A 25945-nucleotide genomic window follows, 5' to 3' on the forward strand; every position below is an offset into this window, starting at 1 on the left:
CCGTAAAATTTTTGGTTGTCTTTTGGTGAGATTCTTAATGCTACAAATACAATAAAAAAAGTGAAGCGAATCATGACACTTTTTCACGGAAAGTTTGCATGCTTGTCTATACCAGACGTTTCTAGTGCGCAGTAAAATTTTTGTCTTTTGGTGAGATTCTTAATGCTACAAATACAATAAAAAAAGTGAAGCGAATCATAACACTTTTTCACGGAAAGTTTGCATGCTTGTCTATACCAGACGTTTCTAGTGCGCAGTAAAAATTTTGTCTTTTGGTGAGATTCTTAATGCTACAAATACAATAAGAAAAGTGAAGCGAATCATAACACTTTTTCACGGAAAGTTTGCATGATTGTCTATACCAGACATTTCTAGTGCGCTGTAAAAATTTTGTCTTTTGGTGAGATTCTTAATGCTACAAATACAATAAGAAAAGTGAAGCGAATCATAACACTTTTTCACGGAAAGTTTGCATGATTGTCTATACCAGACATTTCTAGTGCGCTGTAAAAATTTTGTCTTTTGGTGAGATTTTTGATGCTACAAATACAATAAAAAAAGTGAAGCGAATCATAACACTTTTTCACGGGAAGTTTGCATGCTTGTCTATACCAGACGTTTCTAGTGCGCAGTAAAATTTTTGGTTGTCTTTTGGTGAGATTCTTAATGCTACAAATACAATAAAAAAAGTGAAGCGAATCATAACACTTTTCACGGAAAGTTTGCATGCTTGTCTATACCAGACGTTTCTAGTGCGCCGTAAAATTTTTGGTTGTCTTTTGGTGATTCTTAATGCTACAAATACAATAAGAAAAGTGAAGCGAATCATAACACTTTTCACGGAAAGTTTGCATGCTTGTCTATACCAGACGTTTCTAGTGCGCCGTAAAATTTTTGGTTGTCTTTTGGTGAGATTCTTAATGCTACAAATACAATAAGAAAAGTGAAGCGAATCATGACACTTTTTCACGGAAAGTTTGCACGCTTGTCTATACCAGACGTTTCTAGTGCGCAGTAAAATTTTTGTCTTTTGGTGAGATTCTTAATGCTACAAATACAATAAAAAAAGTGAAGCGAATCATAACACTTTTCACGGAAAGTTTGCATGCTTGTCTATACCAGACGTTTCTAGTGTGCGCCGTAAAATTTTTGGTTGTCTTTTGGTGAGATTCTTAATGCTACAAATACAATAAGAAAAGTGAAGCGAATCATGACACTTTTTCACGGAAAGTTTGCATGCTTGTCTATACCAGACGTTTTTAGTGCGCAGTAAAATTTTTGTCTTTTAGTGAGATTCTTAATGCTACAAATACAATAAAAAAAGTGAAGCGAATCATAACACTTTTTCACGGGAAGTTTGCATGCTTGTCTACCAGACGTTTCTAGTGCGCCGTAAAAATTTTGTCTTTTGGTGAAGTTCTCGCTATAAATACAAAAAGAAAAGTGAAGCGAATCATAACACTTTTTCACGGGAAGTTTGTATGCTTTACATTGGAGAGTTTGACATCAACCATTGCAGCTGGTTCATTCCACGTTAAATTCCCACCGTACATCCCAACATCGTAAAGTTGAAAAGCAGGCTCGTGTTGATGAGAGGATTGTAAAACGCCGTCAACGTAAATGGTATAACGGTATTGGCCGTCAATGACGTAACGATGATTGACGTCAAATGTGTATGTTTGGTTGAACTGTACCGGGAAACGTAGAATTTCTTTATTCGGTGATTGACCGAGATATGTGAACACCCAAACAAGACCATCGTGATAATACACGCTTGGAACACGACCACCGATTTCGCCATGCCAACCATTATTTGTTGTCAATAGTAACAGCTGGTACCAGTTAGGGGGTTGTTGCCTAGCAACGAATTCGAATGATAAGGACCATTCAGTCGAAAGACGTTCGATTTGACCAATGAACCCGACTTCATATGGTCTAAACGCTGTATAAATAAAAAAATGAAAATTAAGTGATTCGCTGCACTTTTTTAATGAAAACATGTTTATAAGAATGCTAAAAATTGAAACAAATTAATATAAGTTGAGCCTACAATTTGCTGACTTTCAAACAGAGTTAAAGTAGTAAAAATGGGAGTAAAAAAGCCTAAAATACCTCAATTTTGACCTTAAATAAGGAAAGAAAGTATTTGAGGCTCAAAGTGTCAAAAAATGAAACTTTTTCACATGTAGATATATCAATATAGAATCGATCGATTACGATCTGGAGACCTCTTATTCAACATTAAAGGTTTTGTTTTTAAATAAGAGAGACATGCTTACTCATCAATTTTAATTTTCAAGCTTTTTCACATTGGATTGACATGAATGTGGAGAAAAGATAAACATTTTTTTGCTTATATCAGCATAATATAACAATAGGCAGACACTGTCCTGATATGAACTGTGTGTCTGATATGAAACGGGAACACTTATATGTAAAAATAAAACCTTTAAAAAAAATCTAAATTTCACAGATATGTTAACTCAATAGTAACCGGGCGCACCTTCACATATCATGATTTGTGGCATAATTCCATGGTTGTTTGGAGGTATGTCCAATAGAATCTAAAAAGATAATTTATGCTGATTTATGTAAACAAACTCTCCAGCTCATATATTTCACAGCGCAGACTCCTAAAACATTCCTTCTGTTTAATCTGGTTTAAGAGATCGTCCGTGCATGGGACTCGGCTATAAGTTAAAATAAACTTTTCAATAGATGTAAAACCATGACAGAACAATTACCCCCAGGACAATTTACGCCCCGGACAATTGCCCCGACACTATTGCCCCCAGCCAATTATCTCCGGACGATCCCCTCTAGGATTAATAAACTTAGTTTAGAGGTTCGTCAAACGTTCAAATTTTTGAGTCACTCGGTACACGTTTTTTTTTATAAAAACATCTAAATTTTTTTTGAAGCCTTCGGGTGTTTTTAACTTTTTTGAGATTTAAGCCTAAAAATATTCTTAACATGTACTTATTTTCATCATTTTGTTGGTAGTTTTGTCTGTTTTCCTAAGAGATCGGGTGTTTTAGAGTCTGTAAAGCCTTAAAATGTTCTTAACTTGTTCTTAACATTTTAGCCATCGAAGCCTTATGTTCTTATATAGTTTGTTCTTATTAAAAACGTGTATTTGCTGATTTCCGATTGATCTATGATTAATAAAATAGAAATGACATTTCAAATTTCACTTAAAGCCTCTGTCGTACTTATTGTACTTATCTTTCAAAAAGTTTGCTCAACATTAAAATGAAAACATTTCTGCAGAAAATGTAAATTGTCGATATTTTGAAATATGAACCAAATTGCCACTCGTAAAAACAGTTCAACAAACCCTCCCCCCCCCAAAAAAAAAAAAAAAAGATTATATGCCAGCTTGGTTTTAACTCGCAGTACAATCAAAAATTTTTGTCGCATTTGAATGTTAAGTTAAATGCTATTGTTTTGGAAAAAATTACTTGTTTTAAATCGGTTGAAAAAAATGCACTGAACTATTTGATGAGGCAATTTTTTCCCGAATTAAAAGAGACTAAAGGCTTGGGGACACGAGAAGTTTTTTTCGTGTTGAGTGCAATGCAACATGCTCCACCCCATCAACCTGAAACGTTTTCTCGTGTCTCCACTTCATTTTTTTTAAATTTTTAAATTGATTTGAATCAATTTTGCTCCATTGTTCCAGGGACAAAATCAACGTGTCTTTTGGGTATTTCCCTCACTTTTTGTCCCATGAAATAAAAAAAGAAACCATGAGACACACACTTTTTTTCTTGTGTTGTTGGGATGGAGTATGTTGCATTGCACCAACGCGAAAAAAACTTCTCGTGTCCCAAGCCTTAAAGCTTAATAATGACCAAGAAATCCTATGCAAGAAATAGCTGTAAAAATGTATTCATACCTCGTTATTAGCGCTTGATCCATCAACAGATAAGAAAATTACAAAAAGGAGGTAGAGCTGCACGTCCATCTTTCCCTAGTTTAATAAAGAAAGCGTTCTCGATAATTTTATTTAAACAATATTCTTCATAAAGTTTGTTCCTAATAAAAGATTCATTCGGACTATTCCCAGCTGGCACACAACGTTCACAACGTCCATAAACGTTAAATGAACGTTAAAACAACGTTGTGTGCCAGCTGGGTTCTGAAAACATTAATAAACATGAACAAATACCCTCACAAAACATTCCCTGCCTATATATTTTAAGAAAAAAAATACCACTCGAAAACAAAGGAATAGCTAGATTCAGTCTGTCGTCAAAAAAACGGCCCACATTTTATGGCTTCACTTTTTCTTGCCTGAGAAAGGTTAAAGATTCGCTTCTAGAATACGAATTGAAACGAATGCATAATGGTCGACATTGTTTATGGATCAAGTAAATATTTCCCATTGCTTTAAGAAGATCAGCAAACAGAGATTGGCTTTAAGTTACCACTCCCAGTCAAGTCAAGAGATTTATAAATTTAACAGCAATGCACAGGCCTCACTCGGGATGGAGTTACAAACTTTCAAATATTAATAAGCATTGCCATACACGTTTTTTATGAGAATAAACTATTTAAGAACAAACGGTTTCGATGGCAAAAATATTAAGAACAAGCTACTTAAGAACATATTAAGGCTTTGCGGACTCTGTATTCTATGTCTATATGAGAGCAGGCCAAGTTCAAAAAAAATGTTATTTTTTATCGATCAGTATATTTTCGGGTGAGTTAAGGAACGTCCAAATTATACCAAAACATATTTTGCGTGACACCGACCGGTTCCCATTGTTTTTAGTTGGTCGTGTATAGCTGAAAAGAAGCGTGCTGATGATAGGATTCGAAAAAATGCTATGCCAAAAATTTGAAATGATCCTAACTCAAGATATCAGCAAAACATTGATAGTTACAAAATACGTCAAAAAACACGTCAAACAGACGGTTTCAATAACGTTTAACGAAAAATACCTAGGGTTTTGAACATTCCTTAACTAACCTGAGATAAAAAATTTCCGGCAACTAACCTAAAAATGAACAGAGTCTTCATGCATTCCAATCGCCCCCATCACTCTATAAACATGACTTAACAGGTTTCTTTGTCCCGAGAATCCTATTCTTTTCCGACTCTTTCAATAACTCAAACTTCGTAAATAAATTCGAACTCGGTAGCTGAAACTCAGCAACTCAAACTCGATATCTTTACTCTATACTCATTAAAACGAACAGAATTTCGCTTCTTCGGTATCAAGTAGACTTAACTAGGAACAGGTTTGTGTTAAAGACTGTTTTTGAATGTTTCAACTGCGGTAGCCTGTATGCATATGTGTGATGTTGATAAATTTAATTGGTACAAACCCGGGGGGGGGTGCACTCGATTCAAAAACGACTATACGTTTGGCCCAAAATTAGGCCTTTTAAATCGGACCCTTACAGTGCAGAGAAAATTTGAGTAAATTCGAGTGAAAAATTGATCCCCTTATCAATTTCGACCATTTTCAAGCAAAATTTTGGTCAGATTTTCGAAATTTTACACCATTAGAGTGTAATTTGGGAAGCTTGGAAAATATACCCTTCGATTTCCAAGGTTGGAAATTTCAACTTTTTTTAGTTGGAAAAAAGATAAAATCCAATGGAAAATCCAATGGAAAATCCAACCTGGAAATGTGGGACATTCTCCAAATTTTGCATTTTCCATGGCTTGGAATTTTCAAAAATCCAGATTGAAAAAAGCCAAAATCCAAATTTAACAAGGTTGGAATTTTCGAAAATCCAGGTGGAAAAAAGCCAAAATCCAAAGTTATAAACAAACTTGGAATTTTCAAAAATCCAGGTTGAATAAAGCCAAAATCCAAGCTAAAAAAGGTTGGAATTTTCAAAAATTCAGGTTGAAAAAAGCCAAAATCCAAAAAGTGATGGCAGAGATGTGGAAAAAGAGATCTTAAACAAGGTTTATGTTTTTGTGAACAGTCACTCGCTAGCCTAGGCTCGATGGCTCCCGGTCAATCTCTCGTTATTGTTCGCACAGATACGTGGTTGATCTTAGATCACTCACACAGCTCAGCAGGGCACTATTTGAAACTATGACACAAGTACCCTATGTGCTTCACTGTGCGAACTCACTGCGATTGACCGAGGCCGCTCCGAAGAGACGCCTCACCTGACGGTAACTTGCAGCTTGACTGCTCACATTGTAGCCTAGCATCTAGGTTAGCTATACATCAAAACAGTTTTGAGCGAAAAATCGCTTGTGGTTTTCTCAAAGGACATGAGCAGAAAATGGTTACAAAAGCGTATTTTCCACATGGACTTTTAACGTTTTCCAAACTGCTTGGAGAAACTAGTTTTCTAAGAAAGAGTCTCAATTTAAAAAAAATGTAATATCCACATGGATTTTTAACGTTTTCCAAACTGTATGGGAGAAACACAAATTTCCAACCCAAAAAGTCTAGTTTTCCAAGAAAGGGTCCCAATCTCAGAAAAATGTAATTTCCACATGGATTTTTAACGTTTTCGAGATTGTTTGGGAGAAACACAAATTTCCAACCCAAAAAGTCTAGTTTTTCAACCCGAGGTATCAAATTTACAAAAAATAAGTATTTTCACATCGATTTTTGTCCTTTTTTTCAATTCCCAAACTGTTTGGAAAATAAAAATTTCCCACCCAAAAAGTCATGTTTTCCAACCAGCCTTGGAAAATTGTCATTTCTATATGGATTTTTTTCACTTGATTTTTAAGGGCATTGGTTTATTCTACAAAACCTAAGGGTAATTTACGTTTTCCAAATCAGCTTAAGGTAATCGCTCAAATTTCCAACCTTCAATTATAAAACCAAAATTTCCAACCCAAAAATATTGAATTTCCAACCTTGGAAATCGAAAATCTTTTCCTGTGTATGGTAGGTCATTTACCTTGAGTGCGGGCCCCCCCCCCCGGGTACAAACTATGATGGACTATGGAATGGTCAAGATCTGGACACTCTAGCATCAGTCAGAGTAGAGATTACAATTTATGCTCTCTAGTTCACCGTCAACAGTAAACTCTCGTAACCGACGCTCGGCAATTTGATACGCTCCTTTATTCTATACTCTTAGGTTCCAAATAAACGGGGGGATTCGAATAAACGGGGGGGGGGTTGGAAAATTTTCTAGATTTTAATAAACGGGGGGGACCTAATTGCCGGGGGGGGTTGGAAATTTTACTTCTGAAACCCAAAAATAAGGTAAAAATAGGCTAAAGTCAGGCTATTTAGAGCAAAATAAGGGGCCTTCTCTTTGAGATCTGAAAATAGTCTTAGAGATTAATAAACGGGGGGTCCTAATAAGGTCCGGGGGGGTTGGAAAATTTTCGAAAAATTAACAAGCGGGGGGCCCGTTTATTTGGAACCTAAGAGTAATAATCCAATAGACCTTTTCATAAATTACGTCACGAACGTCACTTACCTCGTATTCGAACAATTACCATGATGATTATGTCTCTTGACACATTAAATGATTTTTTTGTGAAGTTTTAATAAAATCCGCTGTGAGTTAATCACCATGGCAATAATTTCAAAACGAGGTAAGTGATGTTCGTAAGGTAACTTATAAAAAGGTCTATTTCCATTGAAAATCAAACTAAAGCTGTACATCAACTGTACATCGATCTATATAAGACGAGTTAAAGAAATGGTCAAAATTTCTCAAAATCTTCTTTTCACTTTTCAACCATTGACAGAGATGAGAATGTGATCGCGTTACATGAGAAGTTGAGGAAAAAGAGAGAAGAGATGCGAATGGTTGAAAGAGATATCACTGTATTGAGCATGCTAATCGATGGAACACTGCCTGATGATATGAAACAGCAAGGTTCGTATTCCTGTCTTTCTGTCTGTCTGTCTGTCTGTCCACATGCTCGCTTAGAATTTGGCAGCCTCTGTTTTTCCTTAAATTCAAAATTTAATCTCTCAAAGTCGCCACTTCAATTCCCTTAAATACCCACCATATGTTTTGTTTTTGGGAAAGGCCCTTTAGCACTTGTTATCAAATATCATGATTTGGTGGGTTTTTCGAGGGAATTGAAGTCGCCACTTTGAGAGACTATCAAATATCATGAAAATACTTTTCATCTCTCAGATGACGGTATGACGGTGGTGTCGGATACGAGTGACGAGTTCCGCAAACAATTCGAAGTACAGAAAGCTGAATTGGAAGAGGACATTGCGAAATACAAAGAACGTATTGAAGAACAAGAGATTGAGATACAGAAATTGAAGGATGATATTGTGGAGTTGGAAGCAAGAGAACCTTCAGAGAGAGTTGTTGAGAAAGTTGTGGAAAAGTCTGTTGAAGGTGAATCATCTGAGGTAATGGTGCTCTCCCGACTGGCACAGAATGCCATGATAACGTCCATCTGACGTTCCTAACGTCAATATAGCGTTGAATGGACGTCCAAAAAACGTTGTGTGTCCCATAGTTCATGGTTATTCCATGTTTTCTATTGATTTTAACTGACAGCTGACACAGAACGTCGTGATAACGTCCATCTGACATCCCTAACGTTCATATAACGTTAAATGTACGTTATAACAACGTTGTGTGTCCCATAGTTCATGGTTATTCCATGTATTCTATTGAGTAACGTCATGACTCGGCTGGCACAGAACGTCGTGATAACGTCCATCTGACATCCCTAACGTTCATATAACTTTAGATGAACGTTTAAACAACGTTGTGTGCCAATTGGGCTCAGTTATTTTTGTCTCTTCTGGACAAGTGGGTTCTTTTTTTCTTTTTTAAAGTTCTTCACAATATGGGAAAAAATTCATAGAATTTCTGTCCAACTATCTTCTAACAGGAGATTGGGTGACAGAGCAGGTGTATGCATTTCGTCTTTATTGGGACTTGTCAGCATTGTGTACTGAAAGTTTATCGAGTGTTTGTGTAGATATGTTACTCTTGAGATGTTGTCTTAAAAAATGTACTGAACCCCATTCCCTCCTCTCAAGCAAGAGAAAATGTTTCTGAAGAATACAACATCTTAAGCATTGTTTGCTCTACAAATCCGATACTGACTAAAGAACATTGGGCTTTTCCAGATTTGAAAAAAATTTTACCCCCACTGTTGAGGATATTGATTTTTTGAAGTATCGAACTCCCTGAATATCCTGCTTTATTAGTAAAGACCTTCTGAATATCCACTCTTAAAAATATGCTCAACCCCCTGGGTATCCTCTCTTATAAAGATGTATACCCCTGGATATCGTTTTTTTTACGATCCGATACGATCCAACAGGGGGCACGGACTATGTCTGGAAAAGCCCATTGTCTGTGAATGTTCTCTAACTGAAGACAAAGATCAACTTTAGATCAAGAAACATTTAAATATTATTGACGTTTATTTGAAACTCTTTTTTGATACTTTTGTCTCCAGGATAATTCTGAAGCGATCGCCAAACTTCAAGAAGAACTTACCGAAGCGATTGAAAGAGCGGAAGAGCTGGAAAAAGAGCACGAAACTGAGCTAGAATCTCAACGAAAACATGCACATAAGCTAGACAAGAAACTTACTAAATCTCAGAGAAACTTGGAAGAGGCGGAAAACAAGAAACGAGAATTGGAAAGTCAATTGAAGATCGCCAAAGAGTCTGCTGAAGCTGATTCCAATTCAAAACAAGAGGTAAGTCTTTACTTCAAACCAATCATCAGCTTAATCAGACAGCACACAACGCCAAAACAACGTCCATATGACATTCATAACGTCCAAATAACGTCATTTGAACGTTAAAACAACGTTGTGTGCCAGCTGGGTAGGAGCCCTCTTCATAGGGGAATTAAGAATTCCTCCTTTTTCAAGTTGGAACGCTTCACCCTCCCTGTCCAGAAACTGATAGTTCTGTGCACGCGACACTTGAGCTCTAGTTTAGACGGCCCACTTTTCGCCCTGCCTATTTTGATTGTTAGAGTAGGTAGAATATGGGCATTAAGTTGGCAGTTAAAATCTTTGCTTGGAGTAGACTGAAAGAAGACATTGCATTGGCGTCAAAAGAGGGCAGTGTATTGACTTTAGAAAGCCAATATTTTGCCCACTTTAATGAACAATTAGAATAGGCAGGACGAAAAGTGGGCCGCCTAGAGCTGATGCTCGTCACGAGCGTAGAACGGATTCAGTGGCCATTTCACACACCACAATGCCCACACTCTTATATCAGAGTTATAGTTATCAACATATCCGTCGTTGATTTTATACTTGATCTATTTAGCTACTTAATGTTTTAAGAAAGGTGGTACCCTAATAGTAACACTACTCGATATGGGTTAATTTTTATAATTCAATGAAATTTTCCGTTTTAACATTTCTTCACCCACATTGAGCGGTGCTACCATCAGGGTACCGATCAAGGTGCTTGGCTGGCAGTTTGAGAAACTGTGTCCAGAGTTTGTTTCTAAAGCTTGGTGGTTGTGTAATTACTTTCTTAATTTTTATTTCCTTATACTTTCCTTTAGAAAATTGATCAACTGCAGAAAGAACTTGACAAACTGAACGAAGAGAAAATCGCAAAATTCCCGGTCAAAGCAAAAACTGAGATCAAGGCTTTGCAGGAAAAATTGGTAAGTATAATTACGTTACAGCAAAGGTTTTACATTAAAAAAAAACCTTTTTACTAGTAAAAAGGTTTTTTTTTAATGTAAAACCTTTGCTGGTACCTTTTTTTGAGTTTATCGTTTCGCTCTTATCTATGATTTTGGACGTCAATCGATACTTTGATCACCAACCGGTTTGAGAGAGAGTAATATATAAGTGAATGTAAGCCATGCAACTGACTGGGAGTGATCGGGATTTGAACACAGACCATTGCAGTGCAAGTCTGTGATCGAAACTTTCACACTACCAATCGGTAGAATGTCAGTGAGGTACAGTTTCGTCTATTCATGATATGCACCACTGGAGAGACTTCTGAGAATTTTTAAATTGTCCACCCAATACGTCACTTAAAAAGTAGAAAAAGTGACGCATTGGGATGGAAATTTTTTGAAAATTCCTGGAAACCTCTCCAGTGGTGCATGCACCATTGCAATGTCTTCTGACATTACATCACGGACCCAAATAGCTGATTGGTTAAAAATGACGTCAATACGTCACTTTCAACCAATCAGCGGTTGGGTCCGTGGAAGACATTGCAATGGTGCATATCATGAATTGGAAAAAACGATTTTTCTTTGGCACTTCATTGCGGGCCTTCTTAAAGACTTTCACTAAACCAAACTTTAATCTTACCAATGTAGATAAAATTAATGTTTATACAATGCTGTATTCATGATATGCACCATTGTAATGTCTTCCATTCCACCTTATAGCTGATTGGTTGAAAGTGACGTATTGACTGATTTTACGTCACTTCCAACCAATGAGCTATTGGTTCTGTGACGTAATGTCAGAAGACATTGCAGTGGTGCATATCATGAATCGCTACATATAACAACAATATTACTGTATTGCACCGATCATTAACGACTCCGGTCAATAAAACATACGTTCATTAATTACCCTGATGTTTGAACATTCTTCTCTAGAAACAACTTGAAGGTCAACAAGACGGATCGAGTCAAGAACTTCTTGATTTGAAAACAAAGAATTCTGAACTCATTGAACAAGTCAACAACTTAAGCATTGATGTTGAAAAGTTGAAAGCCAAAGAGGTATTAGTTGAATTCTTTCTCGCAACGTTTTTTCAACGTTCATCTAACGTTATATGTACGTTGTGAACATTCCATAAACGTTGAAACAACGTTGTGTGCCAGTTGGGTTTCTTGTTTTCTCTTATAACCTTTAACCAAGTAACATGGGGTATGCAGGTCAGAAGAGAAATTCCCTGGGGTGATACCAAAGGAATTGTATTTCCAAAGCCCAGGAGGTTAACAGATTTTAAGGGTTAAGAACTAGGGAGTTATACTTGAAGCAGTAAAATTTAGGCCAGTTCATTTCGTTGGGGAAGAGAAATTCAGGGTCCAAAGCTGAAATGTCATGTTTGAGATTCAGTTTCAGTACTAGGGTAGACATAACAGATATCTTATTTAAGACACTAGATAGACCTACTCCATCTTTCTCAACCGCAGAAGCAAAATAAAGCTCCATCTTTGTCGAGTAGACCGCAGTAGTAAAACACAGTTTAGTATCGGTATTTTGTTCATCAGAACAAACAATCGACATGTCAGGAAACGAGGAGGCGAAAGAATGGTTATGGTTGATATCAAATTGCTGGCACCGAACTGTGGTTTACTTTTAAAGATGGTGTATATTTTTAGCTTCAGCCAAGGACACAGTAGCTCTATTTATTGTTGTATATAAGATATCTGTGGTAGATACCCCCAAAATGACTTCTTCCTCAAATATTTTTATAAAAACCGATTCTTTAATTACGCTTGTTTTAGACGGAGCTGCAAAACTTACAAGAAATCGAAAAGAAATACAAGGAACTCAAAAAAAAGTATAAAGCTCTCGAAGCAAAGAAAGTGGTCGCAAAACCTGTCCCTGCTGCTTCTTCCAAATCTGCTGATCCTGCAGAAATCAAAAAGTTGGAGAAAAAGGTAAAACGATTATTCATTTATAGTTTTGCGATCTCTCTGAGAAAACCCTGGTCTTCAAGAGCTCCAGAGGGAGACCTTTGTACTTGTTTCTTATAAAAGTTAATTCGTATAAATGGCCACACATTTGACAGAAAGTGACAAACAGACGCTCCACCCAAACAGACGCTCCACCACTTTTTTATGGTTCTGATAGCGCTCACGATAGGTACAAACGTTCATCAGTAAAATAAAAAGTGGTCAAGTGACTTCTAGGTATGAGATTGCGCTCCATTCTTCCATGCACAATTCTAGTCTCACAGATTTCCAAACAAAATGTTGATGACATCTTCTTAATTTCTCGACACAGATTGTTGAACTCGAAAAACAATTGGAACGAGCAACTGCTCTCGATGATAAACCTAAAAAGGTAACCTAATCTCTCTTTTTATTTATTTATTCTCGTACGCGATCTGCTTAACCGCGTAAACTGAATTGCTTCAAACCTTGTCTTAATCAAGAACGGCCAGGGCGTAATTGCTGAGTGGATTTTTCGTGTAAGATGAGTTAACAGCGAGGTCTTTTCCTTACTTTTTCAGGACTCAAAAGCTGGCGACTCGAAAGTCGATCCGAAAGCGTTCAATAAACTGGAGAAATCAAATGAACTATTGAAAGAAAAAGTTGAAAGTTTAAAGAATGCTGCAAAGGTAAGATTACGTCATATTTTTCTTCGTTTCCAGTATAAATCTCCTACTCTTCGAGTAAGGACTAAAAGCTTGGAACTGTCTGCTGTGTAGACTATGCAAAGGTAAAACTTGTAAAAATCTGGGTTGTTTGTGGTGCTTCTCAGATATGTTCTTAAAGCCTTTGAAAGTGCATTATTATTTGGAAATGGCTAAGGGTGGGCGAAATTTTACCAAAGAGTACACCTAAGTGACCTGGTGAAGTTTTAAAATCAACCGGGATGGCTATGAAATAAATGAATTTCATTGGGTTGAATTTGAGATCTCAAAGACTCACTGGAATAGGAAAAAACCCTTTCCATTTCAAAGCATTGGTGAGTCTGGTTTCATTGATATGTATTTTTTTCGCTTTCGACCGGTTTTCCCTAATTAATGCAATTTTTGACTGGAGTTTCCCTAATCAATGCAAATTTTGACTGGGTCCCTAATTAGTGCAATTTTTGACTGGGTTTTCCTAATTAATGCGATTTTTGACCGGGTTTCCCTAATTAATGCGATTTTTGACCGGGTTTGGACAAAAAAAGTTTAAGTTTTGACCGAGGTAAAGAATTACAATGGATACCATCCAGCCGGGTACACTCATTACCCCATCGATTAGGCCATTTTTTGTGATTTTTCTCAGCGGGGCAGATCTCACCAAGTGATACAAAGGCGTAAAATTACTCGAAATACAAATCGCGAAAAAACGCAAAGACTGGAGTGTTTTTGCTTGATTACCCCCTCCCTCCCGGATTCATTTTTTTTGCCTGATTCGTAGCTTTTATTTGAAATAGGCAAAGGAATATTGTGTAAAACAAAGACTTTATCATATTTTAGGCCGACGCGGACAAGATCAAAGAATTACAAGAAAAAGTCAAGGAAGCCAAATCTAAAGGAGATGAAGTAAGTATTTCGTTCGTTAGCTGGCACACAGCGTTGTTTTAACGTTCAAATAACGTTATTTGGACGTTATGAATATCAAATGGACGTTGTTTTGATGTTGTGTGCCGACTGGGTCATTATCTGTTATTCTTCTTGCAATCTCATTGGCTAAATGTAAAAGACGTAGAAGACAAAAAAAACCATGTGACCCTCCTATGAAGCAAGCACGGATCTCAAACTACCTGACTGGATCGGACTTCCCATTTGAAAGGAAGAGTGTCCAGTTAAAGAAATGGCTAGTCCGCCATCTTGTACCTTATCGATCAAAACTTAGTCGGCCTTAATTATTAGTCGGCCCAATTTTAGTCACCTCGACAAAATCTAGTCACTAAGGGTCGACTAATAATTAAGACCGACTAAAAGTTTGGGCCATTTCTAAATTTACAAGCAAATGGAAAATAGGAGAAGGCTTAAAATAGTGGAAAATAAGGAAAGCTTAATTGTAAACTTTTAGTTTGGCCCAAATTTTTAGTCGACCCTAATTTTAGTCGACCCAAATTTCAGTCGACCCAAATTATTAGTCGGTCCTAATTTTAGTCACAAAGCCAAAATTTAGTCACTTAGGACCGACTAAATTTTGACCGATAAGGTATTTTATTCTAGCTGTCAACAGCGCGATTTTAATTTTGTGAGATTGGAATGTTTGAAAATATGGCATAAAACAGGAAACAACATGGCGGGCTAGTTGACTTAAAATCTGGACACACTTTTACAGAAAAGATTTTAGCAGTTTGCCTATCTAGTGAGTAAAGAAATGATATCTGTGCCAGCATATAATATCCGTGATTGCCTGACACGGGTTAAACTTTTTCGATATTGATCAGTTTCTTCCCAATGGCAAACCATTGCCCCTGCTTGAGGGCTGAAGTGAGGGTGTGGCTAAAATAATGCACTGGGCGAAATTAGAAATTTCCAATCCTATTTCATGATATTTCCAGGATTGAAACATCGTATTTTCAAAATATTTCCAAACAACAGAGAATATTTTTGAATTTTGAGGGGTTCAAAATGCTATCATGGGACCAACTTCGAGTCAATCTGAAAATAATTAATTAATAATTAATAATTAAAATAATTAAGCTTTTCTCGGTAGGGAAGAGAAGGGGCTACGCGACCTGACCCCTCCGTTGACCCCTCCGTTGACTGGACCCAATTAAAATACATACGTACGCCAGTTTAGTCGGCTTTAATTTTCATATGTTTTTAAAGCTCTAATAGAATTCCCTCTTTATTATTTATAATACAGAAAAGCGCCAAAAAGCAAGAGAAGGCTTTAAAAGGTACGTTGTTTGTTTGTTTTCGATCGACCTCTTTCCCTTCTATTCATGATATGGACCACTGGAGAGTCTTCTGAGAACTTTTAAAACTTTCCACCCAATGCGTCACCTTTATAAACCCTGGTCTCAGCAAAACCCGCCATCTTTAATAGAAGTTTTCTTGAAAATGATGTCCTTCACCAGAGCTGAGATAAATCTGTCCCTTTTGAAAAAACGAAGCTATCCTATTAGATGGAGTTGACGTTTTTCTTAAGATGCACTTATTGAGCTCTGGTACGCCATCACCACACTTTATTACTGAATCTTTTACAATTCTTCAAACAAAATATAATATCATTCTTGAACAACCACTTTTGAGGAGCGTTAGCCAAGTGGTCTAAGGCATCAGTACTAGAAACCAGGGGCTCGTGGTTCGAATCCCCGCTCCTTCCAATGTTCATAGATAGTCGAGCAAGTTGGTCGTGGACCCTATGATAACAATAAAAAGACTGTCTAAAGGCTGGTCTCCACTTTCGCGCGAATTGAGCGAAAACTTTTTAACGTTGTTTTAAGGTTATTGGTCGGTTGAAAAATGAAGCAATTCCATTGGTCAAAATTGACTTAACGGTTGAAAAAAATTGAACTTCCTTCAAATTTTTTTTTGTTCGCGCAAAACTTAAAAAAAAGGCACGGAACTTTTTTATGACATAATCTTTTCTTTAGGCAAATGAGGTTAGGAAAAAAACTGCCGCTCATTTCGTGCAGAAGTGGAGACCGGCCTTCTCGATTACTGGGCTATCGACGTAAAATCTTGACTTTTTCTTTCTTGCACAGACCTTCAAAAGAAGTTAGAATCAGAAGAGAAGAAGAATAACAAAAATAAAGAAGGTTGGGACAAAGCGAAAGAAGAAATCAAAGACCTTAATAAAGTAAGTGAGCCAACCAGTATAGAATCCTTCATTAATAAAACGCTTGCGTTCTTTCAACCATGCGTAATTTGGCGTTCTTTCAACCCCCCGGGGGGGGGCGGCACTTGATTTCGAAACGACGGTATGTGCCGCGCAAAATCTGCTTTTCAAAATCGTACCATTACAGTGCAGTTCAATATGGCTGAAAAGGTACCCTTTTAGTGCATTTTCTCTTGATTTACCCAATCCACTATATTTTTCAGCTGTAAATCTGCGTGAAAAAAGAAGCTTGGGAAATTTTCTGTTTCAAAGAAAAACTGAGAAAAATATTCTTGTCAGCTGTAATTATTAGACAATAGAAACTTTTCCAAACAAACAAGAAGTAAAAACCCTTTGTTTTATCAATTATTTTGAATTTGTTTTAAAATTCGACCCTTGCAGTGCAATCTTACAGAAACACACCCTTACAGTGCATTTTGGATGCTGAACAACCCCACCCTTAAGCGCGGCACACGACGTTGGCCAGATCATACAAAAGTGACCCCCCGGGTTTCAACCATATGTCGTTAATCTCTGCAATAAATAAAGAGGAGTCAAAGCATTCGGTGGATGGAGTAATTTTGTTGTTCGATTCTTAGGCTTAACTCACGTCAGACTTTTTTTTTTAATGATCGAGCTTTCTCGGTCCGAAGAAAGATCGCGTCGAGAGTGTCTTGTTCTTGTTTGGGTTAATATTTCAGCAAATTCAAGACTCTTAAAAATCACTTTTCAAACAAATATTTGTGAAACGAATTAATTAAAATTATTTTTCTACGGGCAAATCGCCGGAAAAAATGGCTCGATGGGTCGTTCAGTATAATATAATTATTTTTGTTCAATTTACTTCAATCCTTGGTTGAATCGCAAGGCCAAGAGTTGGAACCGTGGAACAACAAATTTAATATAATTTGCCTTAACCCTTAGACCACGAGGGACGTGCATATGCGTCCAAAACAAGCCAAAATAGTCACAGACTTGAGGCCATAGCTCCCAACCACTTAATTTAAAGGGGCCTAAACCAAATGCTTTTAAAAAGAGTATAAAAATAGCTTTCTAATGGTACCAAAACCATCCTCTAAATCATAAGCTACAAGCTTTTATGGTACTTTAAAGTTTAAAGTTCAAAAAAAAAGTCTAAAATTTTTTAACTTTTTAAAAAAACAGCGCACATGAAGGGTTAAGGTTGCTCACTTTGATATGAAGAAAAATTCTCATGCCTTCTGATACCTTTTAGTCAATCCCTTCAAACGAAATATAAATATTTACTGCTTTGACAATCGAATACTTCAATGGGCTAAATTTTGTTTTTCAATTCATCTTCAGGAAATTGACGACTTGAAATCAGACTTGAAAAAGGATAAAGCAGAATTGGCGAAGTTGAGTGTGGCCGCAAAAGAAGGACTGGAAGCTATGGAGAAAGTGGATGAATTGAAGAAACGAGATAAAGATCTTACTGAAGAAAATAAAAACTTGGCTGAAAATTTCAACAGTGAACGGGTAAGCGGTTTGAGAAAGGGGTTGTGTTGTACCGAAGGGAACAGATTTGTGACGAACTTCCACTTTTCCAGACAAGTGATTTATACAGTTGACGTTCTCAAATTCGATTTTCAAAAGGAAGTTACATTTTCATCGAATATGGGAGCGTACTCTTAGGTGCCAAATAAACGCCCCCCCCCCGCTTGTTAATTTTTCGAAAATTTTCCAACCTCCTCGGACCTTATTAGGACCCCCCCCCCCCCGTTAATTAATTTTGTAAAATATTTTCAGCTGTCAAAGAGAAGGCCCCTTATTTTGCTCTAAATAGCCTGATTTTAGCCTATATTTACCTTACTTATGGGTTGTCAGAAGTGCAATTTCCAACCCCCCACGGCAATTAGGTTCCCCCGTTTATTAAAATCTCAAAAATTTTGGTGGACGTACTAAAATAGCAAATTCTCGCCCGAACTTTAAATTCTTTAAAAAACGTTGAAATACACTGAAATCTCAATATATTTTGACCATGATTGTAGAGCCTGGGAGCTACTTTTGTCAAGAAACCAAAATAAAATCACACTTTTTAATCCATCTTCAGATTCTACGTAAGAAGTATTACAATATGGTTGAAGACATGAAAGGAAAGATTCGTGTTTACGCTAGAGCCAGACCTCTCAGTCGCTCCGAACTTGATCGGGTAAGTTTAAGTCACTATTCATTAGTCTAGTATGCGGAACGACTTAATTCCACTGACCTTTATATACCCTGGACCAAGTTTCTCAATCCCGGTGTCAGTGCTTAATTCAGATATAGTAGAAAATGAGCAAAATAAGTGCTAATTATGTGTCGTATGACGCTTCAAGTTACAAGAAAGAAGCGAAAAACATCCTATGTATGAAAAATTAAATGTTAACACCAGAAATTTTCAACATTTAACCTTTAATGAAACCACCGATCCACCACGGGCCTCCAAAAGATTTTCATGCCAATGTGAAGCCAAGACACTCAAGTCTAATATATGTCAATCTTAGCACTTGTCAGAAAATTGTTAGAAAGATAAATATTGCCAACTTAAATTTCAGTATCATTTTAGGCCTTTTGCTTGATTTTTTTGTGTAATGTTTTTTTGTCGCAACAGACACTCAATACATGTATCCGTTAAGTATTTTCGCTTTTATTTTCAAATTTTCGGATAAAGTAAAGGACTTTTTAGAAATGAGATTATTAATCACTTTTCAAAATCAGAGAATTTCTAGCCGTCATGACAGTTGTCCTTTACGGACAAAGCTCGATCCACGATTGTTTCTTTAAACAATGGAAAGACAATACTTCGCTCTCCACCGTTTCATGCGTTGTTCATCCAGTGTATATAATAATTAATTCATGCTTATATATATAAACACTAAATACTTTTCCAAAGTAGACCACGGTAGAAACGTTGGTTTTGACTGTTGAAGTTCTTTGACACTGCAATGACTTCAAAACTTCAAGGATCGCGCAAGCTAAATTTTGACGTCACTTCATTTAAGATGGCGCATTCTTATGCTTCAAATAGGTCATTTCACAGTCGCAAAGCGTAATGGGTAATCAGGATCACTGCGCGCTAATGGCGACTAACTATTGTTTTATATAAGATATCTGTGATTTCTATCTTCCTTTTCGCCACAGGGTAACCACAGTATCATCTCCTCACCGGACGAGTACAGTCTAATCATCCAAACAGCCCGTGGCCCCAAAGATTTCCAATATGATGCTGTATTCACGCCTGATCATAACCAAGAAAAGGTCTTTGAAGATACCAATGTAAGACTCTCAATGTAAAAATCTCTTTGAGGTTTGGTGCATAAATTGATTTCATTTATAAATCTGAAATTGAACTTGATAACAGTTTCCTCGTTTCTTTCGTGGGGTGAAATCTCTGACCTTTATAAACCCTGGGCCAAGCTTATATCCGCCATTTTTGATTGGAGTTTTTATGAAAGTGGTACCCGCAAAGAAGTCATTGTAGTGTTGGAATAAGGAGAAGATTCACGACCAGGCTTTTTTATCAATTGAACGAGACATAAGCAGAAGCGGTCACCCGACGCCAAAGGTCACACAAGTGGCTCTATACACTTATCAACCCTTAACGGCGTGGTTGGCATTTTCAGACTACAATCAAATCAAACCAATCAAATTCCCGCCAAAACATTTTCCAAAGTCTCTGCGGTGGAGTGCAAACTATTTTTTGATATTCGGATAGCTTAACTACCTTATCGGTCCTTTTTACGCCGGCCCTTATTGATGTTATTTTTAAGCTCGTGGTGGAATAAGGGCCGGCGTAAAAGGGACCGGCGTTAAATTAGGGCCGGTGTAAAAAGAACCGATAAGGTATATTGACGTTCTTTTATCGCTTCAATGCCTTTTCATTCTATAGAACTTGATTCAATCGGCTGTGGACGGGTACAATGTTTGTATCTTTGCGTATGGACAAACTGGTTCAGGTGAGTTCAACAAAAATTAAGTTTTAATACTGATAGACCAGCGGCCGAGGCAGTGGATTGTGTCACTTCGTAGGGCACCCCTTAGATCACCCCTTTCATCTTAGTTTTTAACAAAGGCGTAAGCTGCGATATCAGAGGCTGGGGGCGCCTTTAGCCCCCGTGGGTCCAGGGCTAGGCCTGGTGGGGGGTTCAGAAAGCTGAGCATATTTTTGTCTTAACTAGCACTTTGAAACGGTTAAAATTATAGAATTTATCAATGAACTCAATTTGAATTGAGTTTAATGCCACCGTCTAACGGGGGCATTTGGGTGCTTGGAAAAAAAACTGCCTCCAGAAAGATTTTCCCATAACGCCACTGCTTGCAAAGCATCTAAGGCTCCCATCACATTTCAGCTATGGAATTTTCTATTTCGATTCGAATGTTACATTCTAAAATATTTTTGTTTCCTTGGTGTGCCATCATCCTACACTACATCTAAGGCTCCAATCACATTTCAGTAATGGAATGGCCCGCGATTTGAATATTTACATTTTTAAAGACATTCAATTTGGAATATTTTTCTGTTCTGCTTCTATATGGAATAGTTTCGTTCAAATGCTATCAGTTTGAGGAGAAAACGATTCTAGAAAAGTGTATTGTAGGGATTTTTATACCAGGTATATTGTTTATTGCAGTTTATCATTCTCTACTAATATTTTAAATTTGCTGGTTTAGAAAAGTATATAATGATAAAAAAATTTTTCACAAAAAAAAAAGAAGAAATATCAGTAGAAGAGCTTAAGGACTAATTTCTCGCTTGTCTCTACACCTCAAAAATTAAGGGCATGTATACATAAGAGTCTTGCAAATTTAAGGGGGCAGTAAGACTTAAGGGGCACCTCAAAACCATCTTTAAGCTTTAAGGGGGGATAAATTGATAAGGGGTGATTTGTGTTTTAAGGGGGGACTCAAAATCATGGATGAAACCATGTACATAATTCAAATTCTATCAAAAGTTATTGAGGTTTGAAAAAACACTACCAGCTAATTTGAAATAGACTTTAATGTGTTAAAATCGAGCTCAACCTCTTGGTTACAGATACAGAGACTTTAACTCCGATAAAATTCATTCCAGAAATTGATTGATTGATAAGGGAAGGGCTAGCAATCGTTTTTTTATTATTATGTCTTGAAGGAGTCACTAAATGACTAAATATTGTATTCATTCCATTTTTTTTTCAGGAAAAACTTTCACCATGATTGGTGACAAAGAGCAGAAATTCCCGGGAATTGCACCTCGTTCTTTTCAAGCTATCTACTCGTTGATTGATGAAAACAAGTAAGATTCTCAATACATATTAATTGCATATTTGAAATTAGTAAAGTCGAAGTTTCAGATTTTTGGTCTACTAGAAAAGATGTTCAATTTTCTCTTCTCTATTTTTAATCTTCTCTTTCATTTTCTCCACCTTCGAGTGACAACTGAATGTTACGGCGAACATTTTACTTCCCCTTATAATTCTTACAGGTCTTCTTATTGAATAATGAGAGTTGAATTTCCTACCCTGATTGCACATTTTTTAATGAGATAGATATTATTTTTCTGCTAATCCGCTACCTTAATACCACCCCAATGGGCAAGGGGGACAATCAATGATGAAAACAAACGACGAATTTTAATAAATCGTCACTATTTGTGTTCCGAATGATTGTTTTCCAAATCATGTTTGTTTTAACGGTCACGCTCAAATAGATATCAATTATATATGTGTTAAATGCATAACCAGGTAGGCCCATAAAAGTATCACTTGTTATTTTTCATAGGGGTAAATTTTCGTTCAAGACTTCCATGTATATGATGGAACTTTACAGAGATAACTTAATCGATCTTTTTGCTGATGCAAAAAACCCTGCCAAACTGGATATCAAGAAAGACAAAAAGGTCAGTTCTCTTCTTTGAGCCTTGCCTTAGACTGCTTCTATCCACAATCCCGGACAAAAGGTTGTAGACTTTTCAAAAATACATGAGAAATTTCGAAATAAGCTCTGAAAACCCATTTTTACCAGGACCAATGTTGTTTTTATTGGATTTGGAGAGTTGGGTGACAATTCCAGAAGCCAAATCCACTCGACATTGAAGGAAATGAATTTTTGCAAAGTCTTCAGGCCTTTTTTTTTTGTCTGAGATTGAAGATTGAAGGTTCAATGAGTTTTGCACTTCAACTTTTTCGAGAAGACATCTATTAGAACATATTCGAGATGGTTTAATCAATTATAAACAACTTTTCAGGGCTCTCCGGTGCACCCACCACCTGTGTGGTTGAAGTTATCACCTATTTTCAGTCATTTTCAGTCTTTGGAATAAGTCTAAAAATCATAACTGAATCAGGAGTGCTAGCAAGCCTGTAGGTGTTTTCTGCCAAATATTCACTTGTGGTTCATTTGGGGAATTTTCCAAGTGTCAAAAAGGCTTTTTTTGGACGTTGTGAATATTACATGAACGTTGAAAGTTGAGTAGCGCTATAATATCTCATTTTCCCAATGGGTGAACTGTATTTCAAATTACCATTTTGACAGGGTATGGTAGTTGTATCAGATTGTGTCAGATAGTCTCGATTTCCAGACCACTATTTGCTTAACACAAAACGTAGGCGCAATCCTGCCTTAAAGTCAAAAAGAAGAAAAAAGCCGTACGGAAAGTTGGAATAGCGCTCTAATATCTCATTTTCCCAATGGGTGAACTGTATTTCAAATTGCCATTTTGACAGGGTATGGTAGTTGTAACTGGAGCATTGGTCAAAGAAGCTTCCAACGCTGAAGAATTAATGACGTTGTTCGAAGAGGGTTCATCATCGCGTCATATTGCATCCACTAAAATGAACGCGGAAAGCTCGCGGTCGCATTTGGTACTTAGTATCGTGATCGAGTCTACCAATTTAACATCTGGTGTTGTGGTGAAGGGAAAGGTATGCTCACTTCTTCTAACTCGAGCCCTGTTTCCTGCCTCAAATTGTCGAGGAAAGTTCGCTTCCTTGAGTGTCTAGGACCAGTAGGGCACCACAATAAGATATCTGAAATGATTTCAGATTTTGCTCTGAAACAATGGCCAGAGAAAGTTAGCCTCCTGGAAAAAAGAACAGAAGAGATTCTAGGGAGACCTTGGTAGATTTGGGCGAGATCTCTCCAATCAAGATTTTTATGCTAATCTTAATTCAGAATACACTTTTTTTATAACAACATCCAGAATTGTCGAAGCCTTCGGACTTTCTTAACTTTTTTAGTTTTCAGCCTATAATGCTTTTAACATGAACATGTTCTTATTTTATGTGTAATTTTGTCCATTTTTCTAATAAATTGTTTATTTTTGAGTCGGCAATGCCTGAAAATGCTCTTAACTTGTTCTTGACATTTTTGCCATCGAAGCCCTATGTTCTTATATAATTTTAAAACGCCCTTAAAGAAATTTGAAGAGAATTATTTTAAATAACGCTCTGCAAGGGGAAAGTTTGCCTGTGTATGCTTGCAAAGACATGGCTAGATGGGTAGGATTAGTACTAGTAATCTCATGGTTATAAGGGAAATTGGGGATAAATTTCCCGAGGTCAATTTTGAAATTTTTTGAAATTTCCCGAGTGCAACGAGGGAAATTTAAAACATTTCGAAATTTGACCGAGGGTAATTTATCCAGAATTTCACAAAAATAAGTATGGGATTCCTGATTAATCTCATGGTTTGGATTGAAATTCTAACAATTCTGAAAGACGTCAATTTAACACTGGAAATCAATCTGAAATTTTAAAAAAAGGTCTCAAAAAAGTCATAGAAACGCGAATCGAGTTTTAATTGGATAGTATTCCATTTACTTAAGCCTTTGAAGTTAGTAAGAAAGTCGAAAAAGGTGATGAATTTCCAAACGATGGAAATTTCACTTTTGCGGGAGATTACAAAATCTAAGAGGGAAATTACAAAAGCTAGGAGGGAAATTACAAGTTCGCGGGAAATTACAAATTAACGTAAGCAAAAACGTCAATCGAATTTCAATCAACCATGAGATTAAGATAATGATTCTTTTCAGGATTGTAAACCAAACTTATTATGAATTTACTGGCTATAGACCTTATCGGAGTTTTTGATTTTTCTAAAAAAGCGATGCATTGTGGGATTGTTTTGAGTGTATTACAATAGAAATCCTCGAGGTAATTCTATTGTAATACACTCGAAACAATCCCACAATGCATCGCTTTTTTAGAAAAACCAAAAACTCAAACTGCCCCTTACTTTATTCATCTCAACAATATTTTGTTTCACCATAGTTGAGTTTGGTGGATTTGGCAGGGTCAGAGAGAGCAAACAAGACTGGTGCAACCGCCGAACAATTAAAAGTAAGTTGATTTCATAAAAAAATATATGAAAAAAGAACCAGAATGATTGGTATACTATTTCGAAAAAAAATTTTTGGGGTAAATTTCAGCTAAAAAACAGCCAAAAAAAAGGGTTTTTTGGACTTGGTGAAATATTGGATCATTTTTCTGATTTTTTGCATGAAAGTAGGTAAAAGATGGCTCAAGCAGATTTTTGTAAAAAAAGAATTTTTCAGCCTAAAAAACGCATCTTTATCTATAAGAATCACTATTAAAAAGCATACATCAATGATCTTAGCCAAATTACTCAATTCTTTGATGAGATAGATGTTTTTTTTGCTCACGAAGTCTTGAATATGAAAGAATATTTCATTCAAGAGCATGAAATTTTGGTTTCTAAACGTTTTTTTTATATAAGAAACAAACGACTAATTTTAATATATCGTCACTATTTGTGTTCTGAATGATTGTTTAACGGTCATGCTTACGTAGATATCAATTATATATGTGTTAAATGCACAACCAGGTAGGTCCATAAAAGTATCACTTGTTCACATTGGATTGAGACAGAGGAAAAGGAAAACATTTTTTGCTTACATCAGCATAATATAACACTGTCCTGATATAAAATATGTGTCTGATAAGAAACGGGAACACTTATGTAAAAATAAAACCTTTAAAGCCTCGGATTAGGGGCGAGAGGTTGTGAATGCGACATTGGGCGGTACATGCGACATTGGGCGGTACATGAAAAGACCCGATTTCACGCAATATTACTTGAACAGATTCGGACCCCCATTTTCAAGAGGTTTTTTTTTCTCGAAACCCTATAAAAGGACTTTTTTTGGTGAAAACTCTACCTCTTAATTTTAACTCCATTACATGTTTTTTTTTTTATAAGCATACAAAAATCCGAAAACAGGCTCAAAGATGCTTAGGTCAAAAGCTTAATAAGGCTGAAAAATGCTTGAAGGGATGCTTAAATCTAAAGCATAAATTCAGGGAAATTCCAGCCAAAAAAAGCCAATATCAGGAAAAAAACATTTTTCGTAGGCTCAAGTAATGCTTGCCATATGCTTAATTTTTCCCCATATCTGAGCCTAGATATGCTTATAAGTGCAATGCTTATAAAAAAAACATGTAAAGTATTAATCTTTTTCACGTTTGGTTGAGTTAAGTAAGTTCAGCCATTATGGAAGCAATAATTTGATTTTCATAAGGAATCAACATTGCGGAATTGAATGTTTACTTTCATAAGGACC

General features: G+C 36.5%; 2 protein-coding genes across 2 annotated transcripts in view; one reads left to right on the forward strand and one right to left on the reverse strand.

Annotated features, from left to right (window-relative positions):
• LOC136815728 (uncharacterized) overlaps window positions 1-25945 on the forward strand; it is a 53190-nt gene that overhangs the window by 21767 nt on the left and 5478 nt on the right. Inside the window, exons 13-31 of the mRNA XM_067072174.1 lie at window positions 7694-7824; window positions 8092-8321; window positions 9389-9634; window positions 10462-10566; window positions 11530-11655; window positions 12388-12543; window positions 12890-12949; window positions 13119-13226; window positions 14079-14144; window positions 15430-15463; window positions 16274-16368; window positions 17710-17883; window positions 18458-18556; window positions 19528-19662; window positions 20276-20342; window positions 21565-21661; window positions 22147-22264; window positions 23091-23288; window positions 24636-24704. Of these exons, the coding sequence (XP_066928275.1) occupies window positions 7694-7824; window positions 8092-8321; window positions 9389-9634; window positions 10462-10566; window positions 11530-11655; window positions 12388-12543; window positions 12890-12949; window positions 13119-13226; window positions 14079-14144; window positions 15430-15463; window positions 16274-16368; window positions 17710-17883; window positions 18458-18556; window positions 19528-19662; window positions 20276-20342; window positions 21565-21661; window positions 22147-22264; window positions 23091-23288; window positions 24636-24704 (2314 nt within the window). The remainder of the gene's footprint in view (window positions 1-7693; window positions 7825-8091; window positions 8322-9388; window positions 9635-10461; window positions 10567-11529; window positions 11656-12387; window positions 12544-12889; window positions 12950-13118; window positions 13227-14078; window positions 14145-15429; window positions 15464-16273; window positions 16369-17709; window positions 17884-18457; window positions 18557-19527; window positions 19663-20275; window positions 20343-21564; window positions 21662-22146; window positions 22265-23090; window positions 23289-24635; window positions 24705-25945) is intronic.
• On the reverse strand, window positions 1413-4102 carry LOC136815693 (uncharacterized). The gene is made up of 3 exons (XM_067072134.1): window positions 3899-4102; window positions 2504-2564; window positions 1413-1942 (listed from the first exon to the last, which is right to left on the reverse strand). Exons 1-3 carry the CDS (start codon window positions 3965-3967, stop codon window positions 1467-1469), a joined length of 606 nt encoding a protein of 201 aa, XP_066928235.1. The 5' UTR covers window positions 3968-4102; the 3' UTR covers window positions 1413-1466.

Source organism: Clytia hemisphaerica, unplaced genomic scaffold (assembly GCF_902728285.1).
Source record: "Clytia hemisphaerica strain Z4C2 unplaced genomic scaffold, Clytia hemisphaerica genome assembly, whole genome shotgun sequence".
Taxonomy (NCBI): domain Eukaryota; kingdom Metazoa; phylum Cnidaria; class Hydrozoa; order Leptothecata; family Clytiidae; genus Clytia; species Clytia hemisphaerica.

Excerpts from the sequence above, each read along its gene's own strand:
- LOC136815693 (XM_067072134.1), bottom strand. The coding sequence starts at position 3,967 with ATGGACGTGCAGCTCTACCTCCTTTTTGTAATTTTCTTATCTGTTGAT. Across the intron at positions 2,565-3,898 it reads GATCAAGCGCTAATAACGAG|ATTCTATTGGACATACCTCC; the intron begins GTATGAATACAT and ends TTATCTTTTTAG. Across the intron at positions 1,943-2,503 it reads ACAAATCATGATATGTGAAG|CGTTTAGACCATATGAAGTC; the intron begins GTGCGCCCGGTT and ends TTATTTATACAG.